The 24628-nt window shown below is 43.8% G+C and overlaps 1 protein-coding gene across 5 annotated transcripts in view; it reads right to left on the bottom strand.

The window, feature by feature from the left end:
* CASP10 (caspase 10) overlaps nucleotides 1–18983 on the bottom strand; it is a 39400-nt gene extending 20417 nt beyond the window's left edge. For 2 of the 5 annotated variants that reach the window (XM_008974176.3, XM_014344045.3), the window contains exons 1-5: nucleotides 16637–18983; nucleotides 13603–13956; nucleotides 11923–12016; nucleotides 6564–6699; nucleotides 3754–3860 (exon numbers count right to left, since the gene is read on the bottom strand). In XM_008974176.3, coding sequence (XP_008972424.2) covers nucleotides 3754–3860; nucleotides 6564–6699; nucleotides 11923–12016; nucleotides 13603–13949 — 684 coding nt within the window. In that variant the 5' untranslated portion in view covers nucleotides 13950–13956; nucleotides 16637–18983. The remainder of the gene's footprint in view (nucleotides 1–3753; nucleotides 3861–6563; nucleotides 6700–11922; nucleotides 12017–13602; nucleotides 13957–16636) is intronic. The other 3 variants (XM_008974174.5, XM_003820728.5, XM_003820730.5) reach the window with 3 other exon arrangements.
* Between the last annotated feature and the right edge of the window lie 5645 nt (nucleotides 18984–24628).

Raw genomic sequence — 24628 nt, 5'->3', positions numbered from 1 at the left:
CAGATACTTGGGAGGCTGAGGCACAAGAATTGCTTTAACCTGGGAGGTGGAGGTTATAGTGAGCCGAGATCATGCCACTGTACTTCAGCCTGGGTGACAGGGTGAGACTCAGTTTCAAAAAAAAAAAAAAAAAAAAGATTAAAGGAGACTAAAGGATCATGACAACTAAATACAATATTGTATTGTATTATATTGTATTTTTAATTTTTATTATTTTCTTTTAGAGAGGGTCTCACTATGTTGCCCAGGCTCACCTTGAACTCCTGGCCTCAAGTGGTCCTCCCACCTCGGCCTCCCAAAGTGCTGGGATTACAGGTGTGAGCCACCATACCCAGCCTTGTGTTGCATTTATATAGGATCCTATGTGGAATTTTGTACTAGATGGTTTAAAAACTGTCAAGGACATTATTGGGTTCAACAGACAAAATTGGAATATGGACCATTGATTTGATAAAAGTATTATATTAACATAACTTTACTGGCATTGATAATTGTGTTATAGTTCTGTAAAAGAATATCCTTATTATTAGGAAATACACACGAAAATATTTAGGAGTAAAAGGCCATGATGTATGCAACTTACTCTCAAAAAGTTCAGAAAAAAATTATGTGTGTGTGGAGAGAAAGGGAGAAAGAGAGCAAGTGTGAGTAAATGCACAAAAATAATAAAGCAAATGGGGTAAAACATCAACAACAGGTAGGTAAATCTAGGAAAACAGTACATAGGTATTCTTTATATTATTCACATTCTTGCAACTTTTCTATAAAATTGAAATTATTTTTAAATCTAAAAATTGTAACTGTAAAAATATCAGACCATGACAATAGTAAAGAAGCCATAAAAGAATTTTTAAGAATAAAATATAGGCCGGGCGCGGTGGCTCACGCCTGTAATCCCAGCACTTTGGGAAGCTGAGGCGGGTGGATCACGAGGTCAGGAGATTGAGACCATCCTGGCTAACACGGTGAAACCCCGTCTCTACTAAAAATACAAAAAATTAGCCAGGCGTGGTGGCGGGCGCCTGTGGTCCCAGCTACTTGGAAGGATGAGGCAGGAGAATGGTGTGAACCCGGGAGGCGGAGCTTGCAGTGAGCTGAGATTGAGCCACTGCACTCCAGCCTGGGAGACAGAGCAAGACTCAGTCTCAAAAAAAAAAAAAAAAAGAATTAAAAAATAAAGGCCGGGTACAGTGGCTCACACCTATAATCCCAGCACTTTGGGAGGCCAAGGTAGGCAGATCACTTGAGGTCAGGAGTTTGAGATCAGCCTGGCCAACATAGTGAAACCCTGTCTCTATTAAAAAATACAAAAAATAGCCAGGTGTGTTGATGCGCGCCTGTAATCCCAGCTACTTGGGAGGCTGAGGCAGGAGAATCGCTTGAACCTGGGAGTTAGAGGTTGCAGCGAGCCATGACCCTGCCACTGCACTCCAGCCTGGGCGACAGAGTGAGACTCCGTCTCAAAAAAAAAAAAAAAGAATTAAAAATAAAACTTCTACAAACAACCGAATTAGAAAATGAACAAAGGACTTGGACAAACATTTCTCTAAAGAAGATATACAAATCGCCAAAAGCACATGAGAAGATGCTCGACAGCCCTAGTCATTAAGGAAAGCAAATCAAAACCACAGGGAAATAGGACCTCACTTCCATTAGGATGCCTACTATCAAAAATGAAAGAGAATAATACGTCTTGGTGAGGAAGTGTTGCTGAGGATGTGTGCACAGCTGGTGGAAATGTAAAGTGGTATAGTCACTGTGGAAAATAGAATGAAGGTTCCTCAAAAAATTGAAAATAGAATGACTATATAATCCACCATTTCCACTTATGGGTACAAACCCAAAAGAATTGAAAGCAGCATTTCAAAGAGATATTTTTACACCAACATTCACAGCAGCGTTATTAAAAATAGTCAAAAGGTGGCAGCAGCCCAAGAGTCCATCAATGGATGAGTGGACAACAAAATGTAATACAGTGAGTCCTCACTCAGAGTCATCAGTTGGTTCTTGGTAACTCCGCCTTTAAGTGAAACAATGAACTGTATGCTATAGAAACTTAACTCTTAGGGCTTTTTGTTATCGTTTTTTGAGACAGGGTCTCACTCTGTTGCCCAAGCTGGAGTGCAGTGATGCAATCTCAGCTCACTGCAACCTCCACCTCCCAGATTCAAGCTATTCTTGTGCCTCAGCCCCCCGAGTAGCTGGGATTATAGGCGTGCACCACCACGCCTGGCTAATTTTGGTATTTTTAGTAGAGATGGGGTTTCGCTATGTTGGCCAGGCTGGTCTCGAACTCCTGGCCTCAAGTAAGCCGCCTGCCTTGGCCTCTCAAAGTGCTGGGATTGGAGGTGTGGGCCACCATGCCTGGCCAACTCTTGTTTATATCAATGAGCCTATGGTAAAATTGGTTTCATTATATGGTATGTGGCTGGGCGTGGTGGTACATGGCTGTAATCTCAGCACTTTGGGAGGATAAGGCAGGAGGATTGCTTGAGCCCAAGAATTTGAGACCAGCCTGGGCAACATAGCAAAACCTTATCTCTATAAAAAAAATTTTAAATAAAAATAAATACATTATACAGTATGCTATCACTTAAATTCAGTTTCCAAAAATCTATCAACCTTTTAAGTGAGGACTTACTGTATATACACACAGTGGAATATTTTTCAGCCTTTAAAAAGGAAGGAAATTCTGAGCTATGCTACAACTTGGATGAACCCTGAAGACTTTACACTAAGTGAAATAAGCTAGTCACAAATGAACAAATATTGTGTGGTTCTACTTATATGAGGTACCCTGAAAAGTCAAATTTATAGAGAGAGAAAGTAGAATGGTGGTTTCCAGGGGTTGGAGGGAAGGAGAAAATGAGAAGTTATTGTTTAATGGGTACAAAGTTTTACTAAAAGAAGATGAAAAAGTTCTGGAGATGGATGGTGGTAATGTCTGCACAACAATGTGAAGGTATTTAACATTACTGAACTGTATACTTAAAATTGATTAAGATGGTAAATTTTGTTATGTGTATTTTATCACAGTTGAAAACAAAAACAAAACATTTCCCAGACCAAGCTAACTTCATTGATGCTGACAGATGTTGGCAAAGAAATTACCCAAGTCTGCTGGAAGAACCACAAATCCCAGGGAAGACTGCCACATATCTCCCAAGGATCATGATCACATGGTGAGGAACAGACTGCAAATTCTCCCAACGTTTCCCCTTCCACCCATCCTTTCAGAGCTGAGCACCACAGAAACCAGAAACCCTTGCCCTCTGGGTTGGCCAGCTACATGCTTGGCAAACCTCTTGTTCAATACATTAAGAATTTCAAAGCAGTAACAGCAGAGCATTAAACAAAAGTTCTGTACTTGAACTCTGGAATTACTATCAGACGCCCTGTGCTCCATAGATTATATGTCCCTAAAGCTGGCTCTAATTGCATCCCACAGATAAGAACAGAGGAACCATTTCAGAGCAACTCAGGGGTGTGTGGAGTCAGCTCAAACTAACTAGCGAGAACTCAAACTAACTAGCTCTCACTAGTCAGCTAGTGTCAGCCAACTGTTAAATTTTCAGAAAATGTGCACTCTGGTTGATATCATGTTGTTTACTTGCAATCACCATGGTGAGAGCATTTACAGTAAATGGTACAAACCGGGGCCTCTCTCTCTTTTTCTTTTTTGGGGTGGCGGGGAGGGGAGGTTGGAGGGTGGAGCCAGTTGTTAAGCATTGACCAGCACACCACTGAACCTACCGGTAAGGCTTCCAAGAATGTCTTAACGTCTGTTTGGGAAACTAGTTCTTCCTCTCCTTGATACGACTCGGCTTCCTTGTCTACAGGAGGTGTCACTATCTGGACAGCTGAAAATAAAATCACAGACAGAAAAATAAAAATCACCTTCTGACTAGCAGCAGGAGAATTGCTTGAACCCAGGAGGCGGAGGTTGCAGTGAACCAAGATTGCCCCACTGCACTGCAGCCTGGGGACAGAGTAAGAGTCCGTCTCAAAAAAAAGAAAAAAAAAATACTGAAGCAAACACCAAGGCTCAAGACAACTTAGAAAGTTAGCCAGGTGGTCCTTAAATAAAGCCAGTATCCTAGCTTGGACTTTGGATCACACACACTTACAGAAAAGTCTAAAGTCTGCACACCTACTCTTTTTAGTCCTTTAGTCTTTCATCTTAACAGCAGAATTAGGCTCAAACTCTTAGAACTAAAGAAAGTCAATATTAAAATATCAATAATGATTGACACCCAAAAGAGATCACACACAGGTAGGTTGTAGAAAAGAAAAATCAAAACTAGAACTCTGCTGATATAAAGCTCAGTCCTGGACCAGGCGCAGTGGCTCACGCCTGTAATCCCCACACAGATCACTTGAGGTCAAGAGTTTGAGACCAGCCTGGCCAAAGTGGTGAAACCCCATCTCTACTAAAAATACAAAAATTAGCTGGGCATGGTGGCGGGCATCTGTAATCCCAGCTACTCAGGAGGCTGAGGCAGAAGAATCGCTTGAACTTGGGAGGCGGAGGTTTCAGTGAGCCAAGATCATGCCACTGCACTCCAGCCTGGGCGACAGAGCAAGACTCCAGCTCAAATAAAAATAAAAATAAAAATAACAAAGCTCAAGCCGGGCGCGCTGGCTCACACATGTAATCCCAGCACTTTGGGAGGCCGAGGCAGGCTGATCATGAGGTCAGGTGATCGAGACCATCCTGGCTAACATGGTGAAATCCCATCTCTACTAAAAATACAAAAATTAGCTGAGCGTGGTGGCAGGCGCTTGTAGTCCCAGCTACTTGGGAGGCTGAGGCAGGAGAATGGTGTGAACCTGGGAGGCAGATCTTGCAGTGAGCCAAGATCACACTACTGCATTCCAGCCTGGGCAACAGAGCGAGACTCCATCTCAAAAAATAAAAATAAAAAAAACAAAGCTCAGTCTTCAAGACTCACTGAGGCAAATGTAATCAACTACATAGAAACTAGTGTGTCTTCTTTAGAATTTAAATATCCAGAATAATATGACCACTTGCCCTATGTTTACTTTATATGGGATATGGCATTACAGAAAAATGACAATGTGTTTAGAAAAAAACTCAGAGCTCATGTGAGGATTTCAAATATTCTTTCCATATCAACCTTCTGCTTTTTATTTCTCATTTGATAATTTGATGATAGAAAGAACTGTTTTTATTCTTCATAACTTAAATTATGCATTTATTCATCATTTTATTGTTTGAGATTTTATCAGTTTGACAACAGTATATTTTGCTCCTCAACTCATTCTGTGTTAACCAAATTCTTAGACAGACATTTCCTCTTAGCTAGTTTCATTTTCAACCAAGAAATTTGCACACTAGAGTCACTCACTGAACTAAATTAAGGGTGTGGCATAAAAGTTTCATGAATACACTCATGAGTTTTTATGTATAGCGCTTGCTTAACAGTGGAGAAATGAACTCAGAAAAACACAGATATTTAGCGTATTGACACGTGGTAAGGCAGCCAGGTTTGACTTTTGCCCTGTGCTTCTACCTGTATAAAATATCACAGCAGAACTACCTTTATCAGACAGACTTAAAACACACACACACACACACAAGAAAATAAAGTTCTTTTTTGATAGTAGTTTCTGAGAATGTGAAGTCTTTATGACTTTTCTCTCTGAGAGAGCCATAATAGCCACATGTATAGAATGCTTACTCCATGCCAGACATGCATTTTACAGAAATTATCTCATTCAATCCTCACAAAAACCTAGGAGGTAGGTACAATTATTATGCCTACTTTACAGATAGGGAAAGTGAGACATAGAAAAGCCAAAAAAGTACCACTGCACCACTAGTAAGTGGAGTCCTGGCAATCCGACTCTATAGAGTCCACTCTCACCCCATGCTATCCTGCCTTCTTTTTCATGTTATTTCATTTAAAACAATTCCCTATACTCTCATTCCCATATTAGAATCAGAAAAAGACGTTTGTCTAAAACTACTTCCCTGCACTGGAATATAAGTTGCAAGAGGGCAGGAGCTTTGCTCTGTACTTTGCTATATCCTCAACTTCTAAAACAGTACCTGGTACAAAATATGAACTCAACCAATATGTGTTGAATGAACGAAGGGGAAGATTTCTGGCTTTCCTAGCAGAATATTATCAGAATGATGAGTAAGCATCATGCACGGGCCAGGCATGGTGGCTCACACCTATAATCCCAGCATTTTGAAAGGCCGAGGTGGGTGGATCACTTGAGGTCAGGAGGTCGAGACCAGCCTGGCCAACATGGTGAAACCCTGTCTCTACTAAAAATACAAAAATTAGCCAGGCATGGTGGCAGGCTCCTGTAATCCCAGCTACTCGGGAGGTTGAGGCAGAAGAATCACTTGAACCCGGGAGGCGGAGGTTTCAGTGAGCCAAGATCACACCACTGCACTCCAGCCTGGGTGACAGAGTGAGTGAGACTCTGCCTCAAAACAAAACAAAACAAATAAACAAAACATCATGCATGGCCAATTGGTTTAAGAATTTCCATGGTCTGGTCCAAGTTAGCAATCACAAGCTACTTACCTTTCTCTCTTTTGTATTTCTCTATGTTTCTCAAAAGTTTAGGTACAACTGTTGTGCAGAGGTCCTCCAGGCATGTCAGATTATCTTCATCTATTTTACCTTGTTTCTCTAGAAATGCCAGGAAACTTAGGGAGGTCTACAAGAGAATCAATAGAGTTACATTTACTTGCCTATTGATTATCCACTCACTCAAATGTTATCTGCATGGCCAGTAGGCACTAGGTTTTGCACTGATAAATAAGATATAACAGCATCTGCCCTCAAGTTGCTCAGGAATGTAGGGGAAGAGGCATTACCAAGCAAATCTGTATACAATCTATATTAATACCAGATACCAAATATATATATAACTCTATGCAACAGGGACAGTGCTTGCTGTATATTAACAGCACAACAACTGAATAAGTAGATACTATTATAATCCACATTTTAAAGATGAAATAATTGAGGCATAAAGAAATTCCAGTAACTTGCCGAAGGTCACAAAGCTAATTAATGGCAGAGCTGGTACAATCTGATGCCAAAGTCTATGTTATTAACCACTGAACTCTAAGTCACAGCTTTGAATGATACTGATTAGGAAGCCAGCAAAAGAGGGACACCAAAGAAATGAGGGGAAAATGTTTCGAAAGAATTTTATATTTGATATTTTAAAAGAAAAAGAATTTTCTGAAACAAAAAATCACAATTCAGCTATTATTATTATTATTATTATTATTATTATTATTATTATTGAGATGGAGTCTCTCACTCTGTCTCCCAGGCTAGAGTGCAGTAGTGCAATCTCAGCTCAAAGCAACCTCCACCTCCATTCAAGCCATTCTCCTGCCTCAGCCTCCTGAGTAGCTGGGATTACAGGCTCATGCCACCACATCCAGCTAATTTTTGTATTTTTAACAGAGATGGGTTTCACCATGTTGGCCAGGCTGGTCTCAAACTCCTGACCTCAGGTGATCTGCTTGCCTTGGCCTCCCAAAGTGCTGGGATTACAGGCATGAGCCACCATGCCAGGCCAGAAACTCATGTCTTGACAGCATCCTACCAGGAGGAATAAAGGGCTAAGATGTGATTCCAGAAGCAATTACGGAAATTCATTATACTTTCTAAAAGTTTATTAGATGTTTAGTACATCACACACATACACACGCACATACTTAAATGGGACCTGGACATTAGTTTAACACCACTCTGGCAAATACTAGCAGCAAACATCTGAAAGTTCTTTTTTTGCTTTTTTGTTAAAGAGTAAGTTCAGGTGTGGTTTCCTTTAGACTCAATGTTGTATGCTGATTGCTGTGCTGAGAACGGATTTCCTGACAGTTGTGAGATCTCTCAGGATATGTGTAGGCCAGCTATACTGCTTACATTTCTATGAAAGCTATCAAAGACAAAGCCCAGAATGCCCCTCAAAGGCAAGGTTATTTGTGTTTCCCCAGAGAGACTGTAAGAATTTAGAACCTTTCCGTTTTGGCTGAGGGGTGTTCAGGCCCTTTTCCAATGGCGGGTAAGTAATTTATTTCTGTGATAAGGTCTTTTGCAATTGCAATTGCAGTTGCAGATAATGCAGCCTCACTGAGCCCTGGTGTGGAAACATCTGTGTTGCTTAGAGACTGTCCTTTACACACTTCCAAAGGCTGGTCTGATTGCAAAATCCAATACAGATCAACCTGGATTATCTGAGGTGTGTAACTCAGCCACAATTCTGACACGAAAAATGAGATCTCCCCACCCCGCCCCCAACAAAAAAAAGCTGAGATCATTTGGAATCCAAAGAGGAAATATGGTTTTCCTGAATTTGACCTGGTAATATCACAATTCCATGCCACAGCTAAGCACAGTTACGTTTCCTTTTACTGTTATACTGAGAAAAACAAGATCATTTGGCCACATGAACATGTGCATTTGATCATTTAAAAGCTATTTTAGTAGGGGGGAAATGTTTGGAATGCTTCTGACCATAAAAATAATTCTGGGCAGGCACAGTGGCTCATACCTGTAATCCCAACACTTTGGGAGGCTGAGGCAGGTGGATCACCTGAGGTCAGGAGTTCAAGACCAGCCTGGCCAACATGGTGAAACCCCACCTCTACTAAAAATACAAAAATTAGCTGGGTGTGGTGGCGGGCGCCTGTAATCCCAGCTACTCGGGAGGCTGAGGCAGGAGGATCACTTGAACCCAGGAGGCAGAGGTTGCAGTGAGCCGAGATGGCACCATTGCACTCCAGACTGGGCAACAAGAGCGAAACTCTGTCTAAAAATAATAATAATAATAATAATAATAATAATAATTCTGTAGCCACAGATGCCTTCAAGTAGAGTTCTAGAACCTGTGCAAGCAAAAGAGAAAAAAAAACATTTTCCAGCTTTTCTTGTTTGAAAACTAACACTCAGTGTTTCGAATATCAGAGATTGCTTTAACAAATGACCTTTCTCTCGTCCCTCACCCGCCACCTCATATTGTTCAGAGAGTCCCTAACATAGGACGGGGTATAACAATAAAAAGTGGTCTCATTTTATGTATAAACCTAGACACTGGAAAATTTGTGAGCGGATGCCCCAACTTGGGAGAGAATGTTATGAAAACCACCTGGAGCGCTTGTCAAACTACAGGAATCTCCTCTGACTTTGAGAAATTCTGTATTTAAGGTATAATGCTACCATTTGAGCAGGTAATTGCTTTGTACCACTGCAAATGTGGGCACTGAAATTTTACGGCAAAAGCAGAAGATCCTTACAATGTTTTATAAAAAAGAATTCCCTAAAACAAAATCGCCTGATTTTTAAAATTCTCCAAGAATTACTGAACCTTTAGGTCGTGTGTGTGTGTGTATGTGTGTGTGTGTGTGTGTATGTGTGTGTGTGTGTGTGTATACATATGTGTATATATGTAGTGTGTGTATATATATTTACCCAAAAGCAATGAGCATGCCAGCATCAAGTTTGTGGTCTTGAAATGACATCTCTCATTAAAAGAAGTCAGGGTTTTTGGGAGAAATGAGAGATTCCAGGACTGGGTAGAAAATATACAAGATGAACCTGGGATATTTTTGCCAGATAGTAAAGAAGCCATCAAAGACTACTAAGGTCATGTCAAAATGACTTAGGAACCAAACTGAAGATGTATCCCCTGGGAAAAAATGGGACAATTGAACTATTTTTTTGAGACAGGGTCTCACTCTGTTACCCAGGCTGGAGTGCAATGGCACAGCCATTGCTCACTGCAGCCTTGACTTCTCTGGGCTCGAGCGATCCTCCCATGTCAGCCTCCTGAGGAGCTGGGACTACAGGTGCACGCCACCACACCCAGCTAATTTTTGTATTTTTTGTAGAGACCGGGTTTTGTCATGTTGTCCAGTCTAGTCTCAAACTCCTGAGGCTCAAGTGACCTGTCCACCTCAGACTCCCAAAGTGCTGGGATTACAGGCATGAGCCACCATGCCCAGCCTCAGTTTGAACTTCAGTAAGGATAATAATTGCAGTAGATTGAAATACCTCACATATGTTTAAATCCATGAGTTTAAATTTATATATATTTTGTAATGGGTCACCTTCAGAGAATGATAAGATACCAATTAACTTAAAAACTGGATAACTAGGCAAAGCACAGTGGTTCATGCCTGTAATCCCCAGAACTTTGGGAGGCTGAGGCAGGTAGATCACTTGAGGTCAAGAATTTGAGACCAACCTGGCCAAATGAAACCCTGTCTCTACTAAAAATACAAAAATTAGACAGGCATGGTGGTGCCTGCTTGTAATCCCAGATATTCAGGAGGCTGAGGCAGGAGAATCACCTGAACCTGGGAGGCAGAGGTTGCAGTGAGCCAAGATCACACCACTGAACTCCAGCCTGGATGACCAAGTGAGACACCGTCTCAAAAAAAAAAAATAAATAACTGAAAGAAAAGAATCAAGGATTCACATATAAGCTGTATCACTGGGTAACCAAATAATGGATGAAGGGAAAACGAAATGATACAATTATAATATGTGGCCGGGTATGGTGGCTCACACTTGTAATCTCAGCACTTTGGGAGGCCGAGACGGGTGGATCACCTAAAGTCAGGAGTTCCAGACCAGCCTAGCCAATATGGTGAAACCCCATCTCTACTAAAAATACAAAAAGTTAGCCAGGCGTAGTGGCAGGCTGCTGTAATCCCAGCTACTCAGGAGGCTGAGGCAGGAGAATCGCTTGAACCCAGGAGGCAGAGGTTGTAGTGAGCTGAAATTGTGCCATTGCACTTCAGCCTGGGTGACAAGAGTGAGACTCCATCTCAAAAAAAAAAAAATTCTAATATCTCCATTTTTGCAACCCCTCAAAATTCAATATATAAAATGGTTGAACATCAACAGTTGCTAATATCAAAGAAAAAGAGAGAGAAAATCAGGTACCTCCTGATGAAAAAACAAGACTACCTATAGTCTTGCCAAACGGATCTGACCTGAGTCTGATGAAGCGTCTGGATTCAGCTGCCAGTCTGCAGGAAATGCAGAGGACAGAGGAACATGCCAAACTGCACCACGAGTGTGCAATCAGCAAAACTCAGCCTGTGAGAAACTCCACAGGCCAACCGCCCAGAGATTCTTCAACAGATACATTTTAAGAAAAAGAAAGAGATTTGGGGGCAGGGAGGAAATCTAACCTACAGATTAAAAGGTACTTGAAAGAAAAAACTGGACAAGGCCAGGTGCGGTGACTCACACCTGTAATCCCAACACTTTGGGAGGCCAAGGCAGGCAGATCACTTGAAGTCAGGAGTTCTAGACCAGCCTGCCCAACAGGGTGAAACCCCGTCTGTACTAAAAATACAAAAATTAGCTGGGCATGGTGGTGCATGCCTGTAATCCCAGCTACTAGGGAGGCTGAGGTAGGAGAATGGCTTGAACCCAGGAGGTGGAGGTTGCAGTGAGCTGAGATCATGCCACTGCACTCCAGCCTGGGCAACAAGGCAAGACTTCGTCTCAAAAAAAAACGAAAACAAAAACAAAACACAGCAGATTCCAACAGAAGTGAGCATTTACTGCATGCTATACCAAATATTAGCCTCATGCTAATGCTTCATGAACATTATTTCAGCTAATTCTCCCAACAATCCTAGAAGGAAGTCATACGATTGCCCACAATTTTACATCTAAGAAAATAGAGACTCAGAAAAGTTCAATCATTGGCCTCACAGCATGGGTTTAGAATTAGAATCAGGACCAGAATCTAGGCTCATCCAGCACCAAAGCCAATGTTCGTAACCATTGTATGATACTGTCTCCCACAAAAAATAAATCTCCCTAAAAACCCTTTCCAGCATCTTTCTAATCATTGATTAAGACAGTGCTCACACAGACCCATTCTGTATGACCCACTCACCATTTCAGTTTTGGGAAGCGAGTCTTTCAGAAGGAAGATCATGTCCTTTAAGTTCTCTGAGTCAATGCCTTCTGACAGTTCGTAGAGCAGGTTTCTAAGACACACACCCAAAATGATAAATAAAGCCTTACACTTGTGGAGGACACCATAATCAATCAAGTGCTTTCATAAATGTTTTCTGTCATTTGAATGATCAACTCTATGTGTAGACAATTATTAATCCCATTTATAGGTTCAAAAAATGAAAACTTTCAGTTTCTAAGTGACTTGTTTAAATAAAGATAACACAGTAAATGGTAGAAGCAGGCCTTCTGACTCCAAGTCTAGTGCTGTTTTTCACCACACTAAGAAGGCATATTTAAAAAAAAAAAAAAGGCATAAAACACAATTCTGACATGCCTTCCCATCTCCTGATTCCATCAAGAAATTCAGGCTTACTTTACAGGCCCTTGGTAGAGAGGACCCCAGGCCAGCCAAGGTACAGTCGGTTGTATATTGAAAAGGGAAGAAAACTATCCCAGCTTCGAGATATAATCCACAACCAGAAACAGTGAGGATTTCATCCACATACTAACACCCCTATGTGTCAGAGACTGTCCCTCAGATGTTTAGCCAGCAGAATGGAAATATGGATTTCTGGAATTCATCATTCCTTCCACTGACTCAAGGGCAACTCAGGTTCTGGAAGCCAGTTCCACCGCTAAGGCTTAATGTGTGTTCTAATCGCACAGACCATAAAACACCCTCCAAAGGCTCCTCTTCGTGAGGTTCTCTGATGTGGACACTATGTCAGTGAATAATTTTAAACACTGTCATCAGCCTGGCACAGTGGCTCACACCTATAATCCCAGCACTTTGGGAGGCCGAGGTGCGTGGATCACTTGAGGCTAGGAGTTCCAGACCAGCCTGGCCAACATGTTGGAAACCCTGTCTCTACTAAAAATACAAAAATTAGCCAGGTGTAGTGGTGGGTGCCTGTAGTCCCAGCTACTCAGGAGGCTGAGGCAGGAGAATCGCTCGAACCCAGGAAGCGGAGGTTGCAGTGAGCTGAGATGGTGCCACTTCACTCCAGCCTGAGTGATAGAGCGAGACTCTGTCTCAAAATAAAAATAAAACGCTGTCATCCATGATAAGACCAATGCCTAAATTTTACCTCTTTGGGCAAAATGCCTATTTTTACCTTTCTGGATTCCCACCCAAAAATATAGAAATTTCTATAACTAGACATGGCATAAATGACATCCCTCCCTACCCCAGAAACACATCTCTTTTTTCATCTTGCTTATTTCACTCCAAGTATGCATTACTCTCTTCTCAAGACCCCGGGAAACAGGTAGACAGACTAGTGGATCCCAGGAGGGAGAAGATCTGCACGTGTAGCAGCTGGTAAGCAGGGAAAACACGGGCTCTGCCACACTGAGGTGGGCTTCACTGCTAGTGAGAAGCAAAACAAAGGGAAGCCACCTCTGGGCCCAGAGCTTGGTCTTGAAGCTTTGCCAACCTCCCAACTCTCATCTCATTAGCATCAGAGGCTGAGAAGGAGGTTTAGAATCTCCTGGTTTATCATCCAAGGAGGTAGATAACCAAAAGATCTTAACTGCAGCTTCCTTTCAAAGCCCAATGGCCAGAATGAACACTAGATGGGAGATCCTCCCATCTCCACCACAGACCCGTCCTCACCTAAACAGAGAAACCCGTTGTCGGGTGGGCAGCAGTCGCTCCACTTCCCCTTTGGTATAGTTGAGGTGCTGCAGCAGCTTCTTCTGCCGTATGATATAGAGGAGTTCTGCCAGGAAGAAAGGGTCATCCTCACTCAGCAGATCCTCTGCCAAGAGATGTTCAAAAACATCCGAGGCTGAGCTGGACTTCTCCAGCTTCTTGTTGGGGACCAATCCTATGCAGAGAAACTTGAGGTTCTCCACATCTTGGACCCCCAGGTTTGAATCAATAATCAGAAGCTTCTCACGAAAGCTCACTTTACAGTTTTTATCTGAACTGGAACACCAATGTTGACCTTGAGATTTCATGGCCAGCCTGAAAGGGACAGAGAGGTGGGGCAGGGAGTTAGAGAGTGAGGACATATGGCCCCCTGACTTCCCAGGCCCTCCCCTCACCACAACCTTCTCCGTTCTGGGCATTAGACTTTCCTAGAAGTGCTGAAAAATAAAAATTACTGCGAGGCTACTTCAAAAAGCAACAGCCCAGAAAACTTTTCCCCAACACTTGCAAGTTACTTTTTAGGAAACTTGGAGGGTGCTTATATTGGAATTCAATTCACCTTGATTTCTCCCAAATCAAAATGTTCCCAGAGAGAGAAAGTTAAGATGGAGGGACACAGCACAATTTTTCTCAAGCTTGGTAGCCTGATTGGAGCCCTTACATTCATTTCCAGCACATGGCAGAAATAGCACTTGGATCTATGCTTTAAGTTTTAGACACAAAGCAATCTGGGGGAGGCAGGGTTATCCTTATGATCTATCAACCCAAAGACAGCAAGGTACCATGAGGTATGTGTGTTACATCTTAACTTCAGACTGCTACCTGTAAGAGGGCAGGCCTTTATCTTACAGAAAGGGAAGGCATAATCCTAGACCTCAAGCCTGAGCAACATGGCGAGACCTGGTCTCTACTAAAAATACAAAAAATTATCAGGGCATGGTGGCACATGCCTGTGGTCCCAACTACTCAGGAGGCCGAGGATGGAAGGATCATTTGAGCCTGGGGAGCACAGGTTGCAGTGAGCCATGATCATGCCACTGCACTTCACCCTGGATGACAGAGTGAGACCCTGTTTCAAAAAGAAAAATAAATAAATAAAAAAATATCCTAGACCTCAGGAGGAAAGGGTGGTTTTAGACAAGAGTTGCTCAAATCAGTGTAGGAAGTTAAAAATTACATGAGTCGGCTGCTCTGTCTATGGAGTAGCCATTCTTTTGTTTCTTTACTTCTCTAATAAACTTGTTTTCACTAAAAAAAAAAACAAATTACATGAGTCAATGTTTCCATCTGATCAGTTTATAAACTACGCTATTCTCTATACTAAATTTCATCATAATCAGAGAGAATGCAGTGATAAAATTTTCATTGTAATACTATTTATTCTATAAGCACTTGAGGTATGTAGTCAATATGCAGAACTTGGCTATTTTTAGAAACAAGAAAATACTTTATAAAGGAAGGAACATCCATCCTGGCTAACACGGTGAAACCCTGTCTCTACTAAAAATACAAAAAATTAGCCGGGCGTGGTAGCGGGCGCCTGTAGTCCCAGCTACTCGGGAGGCTGAGGCAGGAGAATGGCGTGAACCCGGGAGGCGGAGCTTGCAGTGAGCCGAGATCGCGCCACTGCACTCCAGCCTGGGCGACAGAGCGAGACTCCGTCTCAAAAAAAAAAAAAAAAAAAAAGGAAGGAACAGGTGGGGTGTCATGGCTTACGCCTATAATCCCAGCACTTTGGGAAGCCAAGGCGGGTGGATCACTTGAGGCCAGGAGTTCAAGACCAGACTGGGCAACGTGGTAAAACCCCATCTCTACAAAAAATACAAAAATTAGCCAGGCATGGTGGTGCACGCCTGTGGTCCCAACTACTCAGAGGGCTGAAGCAGAAGGATCATTTGAGCCCCGGGGATGGAGGTTCCAGTGAGCCATGATTGTGCCACTGCACTCCACCCTGGGTGACAGAGCGAGACCCTGCCTCAAAAACAAAACAAAACAACAACAAAAAAAACCTCCTAGACCTCAGAAGGAAAGGGTGATTTTAGACAAGAGTTGCTCAAATCAGTGAAGGAAGATAAAAATTACATGAGTCAATGTTTCCATCTGACTAGTCTATAAACTATGGTATTCTACATACTACATTTCATTATAATCAGAGAAGCACTTCAGGAGACTGAGGCAGGTGGATCACTTGAGGCCAGGAATTCGGGACAAGCCTGGGCAACACGGTGAAACCCCGTCTGTACAAAAAATACAAAAATTAGCTGGGCTTGGTGGTGTATGCCTGTGGTCCCAGCTCCATAGGAAGCTGAGATGGGAGGATTGCTTGAACCTGGGAGGCGGAAGTTGCAGTAAGCCAAGATTGTGCCACTGCACTCCAGCTTGAGTGCTGGAGGGTGAAAGAGGGAGACTCCGTCTCAAATAAATAAATAGATAAATAAATAAATAAAGGAAGGAAGACAAAGCAAAAACCAAAACCTCCATAACAAACAGTGGTTATATCGAGGTGACATAACTATAGATAATACAAATTTCCTTCTGGGCTTCCAATTGAATTTCTCAAATTTTATGCATATGTGAGCATACACATTACTTTTGGTGTTAAAAGAAACAAAAAAATGTCATTTTTAATGTGATAATCCAGGGGATCTTCCCTGCTACTAGCCCTGAGGTCAAATGAGTGGTTTATTGGAGACACCTTTCTATTCTACCGCATCTAGCATTTGCCTTGTGGTTTCTTGACAATTCTGATCTCTAGTTTTAGTGAGTCTACCAAACTTTGTCTCTGTGAGCTAACATATTTCTGCCCCGGTAAAAGGCTATGTTGGAGGCTTCCGGATTTTTTAAGTTTTGTTTTCCCAGGCATGACAAAGAAATCTAAGAAAAAATAGTGCCATTGCTGACAAGTTTTTGCAAGTTTCTACAACACGAAGCCATGAAGCAAAGGAAAAGATTCAAGCATGAGACTCTGGAGTAAGAAGGGTTGTTAATTACATACCTTCAGATCAAGCTCCACCAATCTTCTGGAAGTAAACGATTCTCAGGGAAATTGCCTGAAAACAAAGTTTTAAAGAAAGTAGAATCCTCTGTGTGCTCCAAGGTCCAAAGAAGCTCCCATTTGCTTGGGAAGAGACTTCAAGACTTGCTGGTTGTTTAAGTGAAAACTGAATCTTCAGGACTGGGTAGCCTGATACTAATTTCCTGCTGATGTCATCACTGCTTATCTGCCTTTTTCCCTCCCCTTTCCCAGGGTTAAGATAACTGACAAACAGCGTCTCCTAAAGGCTAATTTACAACTTTCTCACTGTAGAGCTTGGGGTTTCCCCAGGTAAAGCAAAAGCTTCCTAGAAATGAACCCGTGGAAGCCACAAAGTGCTTCAGGCTTTCCTTTGGATCTCCATTTCCTTGGTAAGTCAAAAAGGGAAGCATCTGTTTTCCTAACCATCTCCTTCCCCAAACACACTTCACTTTTCAAATAAAGCCAAAAAGCTCATGAAATAGTTGTCGGCCATGTTAACCCTTTCTTATGTCCACATGCAAATAAACAAATAACTTTTTTTTTTTTTTTGAGATGGAGTCTTGCTCTGTCACCCAGGCTGGAATGCAATGGAGCGATCTCCACTTACCGCAACCTCTGCCTCCTGTGTTCAAGTGATTCTCCTGCCTCAACCTCCCGAGTAGCTGGGATTACAAGCATGCGCCACCACGCCCAGCTAATTTTTTGTATTTTTAGTAGAGACGAGGTTTCACCATGTTGGCCAGGCTGGTCTCGAACTCCTGACCTTGTGATCCACCCTCCTTGGCCTCCCAAAGTGCTGGGATTACAGGCATGGAGCCACCGTGCCCGGCCCACAAATAAAATTTTTAAAAGATAAAAGAAAAGTGGGGATTCACTTTCAGTCTTTGTGGGAGAAATTAAGAAATAAAAAGAAAAAGAAAGGAAAAAAAAAGAAAAGTGGGGATGGTGAATTACAAGCCCATTTGGAGGTACCTGCAAGAGACTCAACAAATTTGTGGTAGGCAAAACTGACGGTATGTGTTCTCACAGCACATTCAAACCAGCAGGAAAGTGAGACTTTGAAGACATTATTTCTAATCATAAAAACAATACTGCACACTAATATTGCAACTACCATGTGCCAGGGCATTTACAAATATTTACTCATTTCACCATCCCAACAACACTGTAAGATAAATACTATTACTATGACTGCTGCTTTAACATGTGAAAACTAAGGCACAGAAAGGTTAATTAATTTGCCCAAGGTCACACAGTGAGCGGCTGGAAGAGCCAAGATTTAAACCAGCAAGTTTGGATCAAAGTCACTACACTATAATTAAGCTAACTCAAATGTGCAGCACTCTGGAAAGAGGTACAGAGTCTTAGAAAGATGTTTTATCTATGGGGAAAAAAAGCAAGATTTATGATGCTTTGATTAGCAAATGTATTAAAATGTCCTTTCCATGTCCTAGGCATCATTCAGAGAACTTCTGTGCTTAAGAAAGACAAGTCCTGGGGCCAGGTGCGGTGGCTCCCGCCTGTAATCCCAGCACTTTGGGAGGCTGAGGCAGGCGGATCACGAGACCAGCTCGGCCAAGATGGTGAAATGCTGTCTCTACTACGAATACAAAAAATTAGCTGGGCGTGGTGGCACACACCTGTAATCCTAGCTGCTCCGGAGGTTGAGGCAGGAGAATCGCTTGAAGGCAGGAGGTGGAGGTTGCGGTGAGCGGAGATCACGCCATCACGCTCCAGCCTGGACTACAGAGCAAGACTCCTTCTCAAAAAAAAAAAAAGAAAAGAAAAAGAAAGACAAGTCCTGGCCGGGGACAGTGGCTCACACCTGTAATCCCAGCACTTTGGGAGGCTGAGGTGGGCAGATCGCTTGAGGTCAGGAGTTCAAGACCAGCCTGGCCATCATGGTGAAACCACATCTCAACTAAAAGCATAAAATTCGCCAGGCTTGGTGGCACATGCCTGTAATCCCAGCTACTAGGAGGCTGAGGCTGGAGAATCGCTTGAACCCGGGAGGCAGAGGTTGCAGTGAGCCAAAATCGTGCCATTGCACTCCAGCCTGGGCGACAGAGAAAGACTCTCTCAAAAAAAAAAAAAAAAAAAACCTTCTTGGGAAAGGGGGGCCGGAGCACAGCAGGCTGGGTTACTCACTACCCCAGTTCCAGGGAAGGTGGGGCCCTGACCCTAGAATGCTGCAGCAGAGTGAGGAGGGGGCCCCAAGTGACCATAAAGAGTGTAGGGACCACCTTCTTTGCCTGTTCTGTTGGGACCAGGCTAGTCATTATTTGTCCCAGCCTGGGGCTCCCCCTGTGGTTTCCAATTTGCAGTTACTTTAACTTAAAATATAAATATTATTTTCTGGAAAATAACTTAAAAAGAAAGAAAGACAAGCCGTAAGTCTTGGTCTTCTATTTAGTTGTTTTATTATAAATATTAAATTTATTGGGCCATTTAGGGAGGCAACTTATTGAAACTATCACTTTCTCTCACTCTGTTCATAAAGTATATTAACTCTTTCAACTTTGATTCAATAATATTAAATATTTAGCAGGCAATTCAAAGCCCTGAATTGGGCACAATTGGAAAGCAAAGTGACCTGCTTTCCATAGTAACTATGGCGACCGGTACTACCATTTCTAAACTTCTCTGATGAACTCATAACAACTCCCAGCCTTAGCTGGCATTATTATCCACATTCAATAGATGAGGAAACCCAGATTCAGAGAGGCAAGGAATCTTGCCACCATCCCAAAGCTATGAACAAGAATTCGGGGCTCAAACGTGGGTCTCTCTGACTCCGAACCCCTTGCTCTTGATCCCCGGGCTACCACTGCCCGAATCTCAGTATGACATCGTGTAGCATCTGTAACTGCGGGCAGGGGGTGGTGATGCCACAGTGAGGCTTCACTTTGGTGCCACAGGGGCTTTAAGAAGGGACAATCAGTCAGACATTCCTTGGAGGAGGAAGTATTTGATCTAGGTCTGGAAGGTAAAGGTAGAATAAAGACCCAGGAAGTAAAACTGTAACTTTTATCCTACTGCTCCAGGGAAACATTTGAATCAGGTTACAGAGGGGAGATGGTGTGCAGTGCAGATATTTGTACTCAGCATTTTCTACTTCCTCCTACACACAGTTACTGAGGGCATGTTGATGGTGGTAGAATAAGCACGTCTTACAATCTCTTTCCTGATTGGTTGCAGTCTACTGAGTACACGTGAAGGGCCAATCAAAACCTTCATGGCCTTTTGTAGAGGTGGATGTCAACTACTGCTTTAGTTCCACATTAGTAGGGGGTAGTGGTAGCAGTGGTTGGCTTTCCTTGACATACAATCTCTGGTCCAAATTCCCCACCCTCTGTTTGGGTAGACTAAAGGGTAATGACTCCTGGCTGGGCACGGTGGCTCACACCTGTCATCTCAGCACTTTGTGAGGCCGAGGTGGGTGAATCACCTGAGGTCGGGAGTTTGAGACCAGCCTGACCAACATGGAGAAACCCCATCTCTACTAAAAATACAAAATTAGCCGGGCATGGTGGCACATGCCTGTAATCCCAGATACTCAGGAGGCTGAGGCAGGAGAATCACTTGAACCCGAGAGGCAGAGGTTGCAGTGAGCCGAGATCATGCCATTGCACTGCAGCCTGCATAACAAGAGCGAAACTCCATCCAAAAAAAAAAGAGTAATGACTCCTAAAGGATTGGCATAAGCCATGGGGGAGGAGGAAGGGATATACTGGCTAGAGAAGAGCTCAGAGCACTGAAACCTCCACCCCAACCTATGAGGGTCCTCAGAAGGTCTTGAAGTAGCAAGTCTTCTAGATTTGACACCCCCAACCTCCAAGACCTCCTTACCCCCACTTTGCTCCATACCTTTGTTACGGGATCTTTGGGGTATCAATTTTCTGGCTGGAAACCTCTCTGACTGCAGCACCTTTGCCCGAGTTCTGGCCTGCGTCCAGGAAGAATGAGGCACACAGACAAGTGAAGGGTGAACAAGATGAAGAAGAGCTTTATTTAGTGCTAGAACAGCTCAGAGGAGGCCCACAGTGGGTAGCTCCTCTCTGTAGGCAGGTCATCTGTCCAGTGCTCAGTTCTCAGTGGAGAGGAGGCCCTGGAGAGGGTGGCTTCTCTCTGCTGGCAGGTTGTCTCTGCAGCTCTCAGTGGAGAAGGTAGCTCTTCTCTGCAGCCAGCCATCCCATTGTCTCCAGCTATCAGCAGAGAGTACTCCTCTCTGCAGCTGGTCATCCCACCACCTCTCTGCCCTCTTTGTCCTCTGGCCATCCTCTGCCCTGCTCTAGCTGAGCCCAGGGCTTTTATGGACCTCAGAGAGGAGGAAGTGGCTGCCAATTTGTCCACGGGCACCCAGAAGAGGCACCATGAGTCCCTACTACAATCCACAGGACTGGCAGCCCCACCCCCAGCCTTCAGGCCCTCCCTGGCCTGAAGGCAGGGCCTTACTGGGGACCTGCCCCCTTCTGCCTCCCATTGCCATTCAAGGCCCCAGGACTTGGCCCCAACCCCACTTCAAGATTGGAGAAGGTGCCAGGAGTGAAGAGAGGCCAGGCAGCGGGAGCAGATACCCCCAAGCCTGCAGGGATGGGGTGGGAGGGGGTCCTTCCTGGGGCCCCCAGGGTGCAGGCTGCAGAGATGCCCAGGTCCTGCACCTAGGAGGGTGGCTGCAGCCACACCCTGGTGTTGGGAACAGTCCCCCAAATCTGGCCATAAACTGACCCGAAAACTGGCCATAAACAAAATCTCTGCAGCACTGTGACATGTTCTTGATGGCCATGACGGCCACGCTGAAGGCTGTTGTTTTACCGGAATGAGGGCAAGGAACACCTGGCCCACCCAGGGCGGAAAACTGCAAAAAGGCATTCCTAAACCACAAACAATAGCATGAGTGATATGTGCCTTAAGGACATGTTCCTGCTGCAGATAACTAGCCAGAACCCATCCCTTTGTTTCGGCCCATCCCTTTGTTTCCCATAAGGGATACTTTTAATTAATCTATAATCTATAGAAACAATGCTTATCACTGGCTTGCTGTCAATAAATATGTGGGTAACTCTCTGTTCGGAGCTGTCAGCTCTAAAGGCTGTCAGCCCCCTGATTTCCCACTCCACACTCTATATTTCTGTATGTGTGTCTAATTCCTCTAGTGCCGCTGGGTTAGGGTCTCTGTGACCAAGCTGGTCTCTGCACCCAGGAAGGCAGATCCTGCTTGCTCCCAGCCCTCCTCCAAGAGCACAGGGGGGCTCAGATCCACAGCCGCAGTCTGGGTGGCTGGGTTTGGGCAGCTGCAGCAGCACCCGAGGAGCTCCTGCTCCAACTCAGAAGGTGGGGGGCACCCACCAGCTCCATGGAGTGTGCACCCAGAGCATGCCTCCCTGCTGCAGCCAGCATGATGGCAGCAGCCACTGCCATCACCTTTATCCACACATTCCAGACCTTCCCACAACTGTCATATGTGGTATATGGCGTGAAACTAAGGTCTGAAGGAGTAGACTTTTTCTGTTAAAGACCCCATCAGAGATTTCCAGATAGTCAACAGGAAAGAGACGATAGCTAGACAAGTAAAATGCAACCAGGCCCGGGCAGTGTGGTGCTGTCTCCTATAGTACCAGCTACTGAGGAGGCTGAGGTAAGAAGATCACTTGAGCCTAGGAGTTGGAGACCAGCCTGGGCAACATAGCAAGATCCCATCTCCAAAAAAAAAAAGTGACCCATTTTGTGTTTGCTATGCCACATAATAGAAGAACAGAGCAGCTAGGAAATTCCGGGGTGGCAAAACCTCAAAGTTCCGCAAGATGGCAGTAGTTCCTAAAAGTTAAATTAGCAATAGTTTGTCTAGGGAACTAGGTGGACGTGGTTAAATTGAGTAATGTAGGCTGGGTGTGGTGGCTCATGCCTGTAATCCCAGCACTTTGGGAGGCTGATGCAGGCGGATCACCTGAGGTTAGGAGTTTGAGACCAGCCTGGCCAAATGATGAAACCCTGTCTCTACTGAAAATACAAAAAAATTAGCCGGGCATGGTGGTGGGCGCCTGTAATCCCAGCTACTCAGGAGGCTGAGGCAGGAGAATCTCTTGAACCTGGGAGGCGGAGGTTGCAGTGGGCCAAGATCATGCCATTGCACTCCAGCCCGGGCAACAAGAGTGAAACTCTGTCTCAAAAAAAAATAAAAGAAAAAGAAAAATTGAGTAATGTGTACAATATATATTTATATATATTTATAAATATATTTAAATTTAAAATATATTATATAAATATATTATAAAAATAATTTTATATAACAGATTGTAAGTATATAAATTTAAAATACATATTTTATATATCAATAAATTTAAAATGTTGTATATAAGAAACCACTATATATGTTTATATATTTGTGGGATTTTCTTGAGACAGGGTCTTGCTCTGTTGCACAGGCTGGAGTGCAGTGGCAAGATCATAGTTCACTGCAGCCTCAACCTCCAGGGCTCAAGTGATCCTCCCACCTCAACCTCCAGAGTAGCCAGAACTAAAGGCGTGTCCCACCATGCCCAGCAAATTTTTAAAAATGTTTTTGTAGAAACTGGCTCTCACTTCATTGCCCAGCCTGATCTCGAGCTCCTGGGCTCAAGCAATCCTCCCACGTCAACCTCCCAAAGTGCTGGGATTACAGGCATGAGCCACGGCACTTGGTCTGAGTAAAACAGTTTTAATGCTGCTCAAAAAAGGTAAGATAAACGCAGAAAGGCCTTTCACTTCGAGGTTAGTTTGTTGTTTCTACGACAAAAAACAGTGAGAAACTGCTAGTATTTGACATAATTTTTCAGAAGGAAGCATATATATGACTTAGCCACATCTATAAAAATTCACAATGAGGCAAGTGACAAGAAATGTCACCATATCAAAGTATACAAAGAAGGGGTTTGTTACAATGGGTACATTCAGGTCTGAGCAAGGCAGGAGAGGGCTCCCCCGACACACACCAAGAGTGTTGGGCAACCATCAGGTGATGGTCAGGCGGTTGTTAAATGTTTCTGTAAAGTAATAATTGGTCACAGGTGGTGCCAGGGACAGGCAGCCCCCCCCACACCTAATAGAAAACACCTGAGACTGATCATCAGCTTCTCAAAAAGATCTCAGGAGTGGGGAAAAGTAACACAAGATCCCAGAAGTATGCCAGCATATAAAACCCCAAGTCAAGAGGGCAAGCCCTGCACCTGGTTTCTCAGGTCACCTGCTTAGCCCTCTTCCAAGTTATACTTTCCTTCTTTTCTTTCCTTTCCTTACTGTTCTAAAGCTTAATAAACTTTCTTGGCTCACTGCAACCTCCGCCTCCCAGGTTCAAGTGATTCGCCTGCCTCAGCCTCCCGAGTAGCTGGGATTAGAGGCATGGACCACCATGCCCAGCTGATTTTTCTATTTTTAGTAGAGACGAGGTTTCATCATCATGATGGCCAGGCTGGTCTCGAACTACTGACCTCAAGTAATCCACCCGCCTCAGCCTCCCAAAATGCTGGGATTACAGGCATGAGCCACTGTGCCCAGCCTAAAGCGTAATAAACTTTCACTGTTGCTCTGAAACTTGCCTCGGTCCCTCCTTCTGCCTTATGCCCCTCAGTCAAATTCTTTCTTCTGAGGAGGAAAGAATTGAGGTTGCTGCAGATTTGCCACCAGTAATTTGGATACCGTCCACCAGTAACAACTTCCGTTAAGATGGCAATACACCTCAAATTTATTTTTATTTTGAGACAGGGTCTCACTCTGTTCCCCAGGCTGGAGTACAGTGGCACAATCTCAGCTCACTGAAACCTCCACCTCCCGGGCTCAAGTGATCCTCCCACCTCAGCCTTCCGAGTAGCTGGTACTACAGGCGCATGCTACCATACCCAGCTAATTTTTGTATTTTTAGTAGAGACAGGGTTTTGCCGTGTTGCCCAAGGTGGCCTCAAATTCCTTGGCTCAAGCGATCCACCATCCTCAGCC

The sequence above is a fragment of the Pan paniscus genome, chromosome 13, assembly GCF_029289425.2.
Source record: "Pan paniscus chromosome 13, NHGRI_mPanPan1-v2.0_pri, whole genome shotgun sequence".
In the NCBI taxonomy this organism is placed as follows: Eukaryota; Metazoa; Chordata; class Mammalia; order Primates; family Hominidae; genus Pan; species Pan paniscus.
This window is presented reverse-complemented; position numbering and strand designations above follow the sequence as displayed.